Source organism: Eimeria mitis, genomic scaffold (genome assembly GCF_000499745.2).
Source record: "Eimeria mitis Houghton genomic scaffold, Emh_scaff3521, whole genome shotgun sequence".
Classification (NCBI taxonomy): domain Eukaryota; phylum Apicomplexa; class Conoidasida; order Eucoccidiorida; family Eimeriidae; genus Eimeria; species Eimeria mitis.
In genome coordinates, this window is record NW_013571864.1 from 4,449 (window position 1) to 5,965 (window position 1,517).

The 1,517-nt window shown below is 50.2% G+C and overlaps 1 protein-coding gene across 1 annotated transcript in view; it reads right to left on the bottom strand.

Moving 5' to 3' along the window:
- Nucleotides 1-1,377, bottom strand: part of EMH_0066870 (uncharacterized protein) — a gene marked incomplete at both ends in the record, with an annotated part of 5,134 nt that extends 3,757 nt beyond the window's left edge. Inside the window, 4 exons of the mRNA XM_013498558.1 lie at nt 194-282; nt 587-784; nt 954-1,043; nt 1,302-1,377. Coding sequence (XP_013354012.1) covers nt 194-282; nt 587-784; nt 954-1,043; nt 1,302-1,377 — 453 coding nt within the window. The remainder of the gene's footprint in view (nt 1-193; nt 283-586; nt 785-953; nt 1,044-1,301) is intronic.
- Nucleotides 1,378-1,517: the final 140 nt, after the last annotated feature.

A 1,517-nucleotide genomic window follows, 5' to 3' on the forward strand; every position in this document is an offset into this window, starting at 1 on the left:
GTGTATTTAAGGTCCGACTCTTTCATGGTTCGTAAGAGGGGTGGGTCAATTTCCAGTGCCTCCACTTGATCGCCGAGGGCCCGGATGATCTAAAGAGTGCAAACAAACGAGCCTAGAGAGCCATGTTTGTTTCGTGCTCTAACGCAAGTGTACGGTGCCAATATCTGGATCAAGCAGCTTCGATTGAACGTACTCTAGAGTTCCCGCTGTTGCCGTCGGCGACGTAAATCTCGCCGTCTAGGGAAACGGCGACAGCACGCGGGTTGTTCAGTTCTATGTCCGCTGCAGACACACGGCCGTATGCACATAACCGCCAAAAGGTTTTGATTAGGATTTCTGTTCATCGGACAAGCAGGCGTTCGCTTGAGCTCAAAACGAATGGGGGCGTGACTCATTGCAGTATTTCTGTTGATTATCCTATCCACGAAACAGTCGATGGACGCCTCCATCTGGGATCGAAGCATCGTCTTGTGAAGTTCTGGAATAAATAGCAGCATGAAACTAAATATTTACACCGAGGCACAACTCGCTGGCACCGGCTGCAGCTGCTCGTTAAATCGGTATCCCCGCACGTATGCGGACCTACCTGTGGCTCCTTGTCCTACAACATCCGTTTTTGTTTGGGTCCGTATGTTAATGGACGATACTTTGTTCGCAGCTGCTTCAGCAACATAAAGTGTCGCGCCATCGAGAGAAAGGCACAATCCCGCCGGGGAGGACAAGCCGCTTACGAGATCACTTTCAGTTTTTTCGTTCAAGTTGATTGCCACGACCTTGCCAGCAGCTGTAGGGCAAGAAGGCGGACAAGTTAGTGAACGAACAGAAGTCTAAATACACGTTTCGAGCTCATCACGGTGAAGGCGACGTGGATTGATTGCACTGATGGTTGTTCACAGCCGGCTATTCCGGGAGTAGACCACTAACCAAGCCCTGCATCGTGTAGATCCACCCACCAGACTGCGACACATAAAGCGTATTTCCATCGTCAGATACTGCTACGCCTTCTGGTTGGGTAACTCCTGTTTTAATGTCAGTAAGAACTCCTGAAAACGCAACTCAGCATAGTTTCGAGCGCCGTGTCGCCATTCTGCTTTGAAATCCTTATCCAATTGACGTTGGACGCACTTGCGCATCCGAGTGAATTTCCATGGTGCCGGCGATGTGCAACGGTTTTCATGGCCACCAAGAAACGGCTACAGAGAGCAGTCGAGCTAACAGGGTGGCGGTGCCAAGAGTTCGTGCGGTGTATATCTGTCAACCTACAGTACTGCCACAGAAAGAGCACCGATTGACAAGATTACCTGTGGTTAGATGAATGGTGCTGATGCGGCCACCAGTGGAGTCTACTACCACCAATTCTCCTCTTGCGATATTCATTGCTACTGCTTTTAGAGTGGTAAACGTTGCTTCTTTTGCTTGGCCTCCGGTACCAGTAGACCCAGGATCCCCAGTGCCCGCAATTGTGTCAACAAGGGAGCCTGATACACAATGTAGAATACAGGCGATTTCTGTCCACC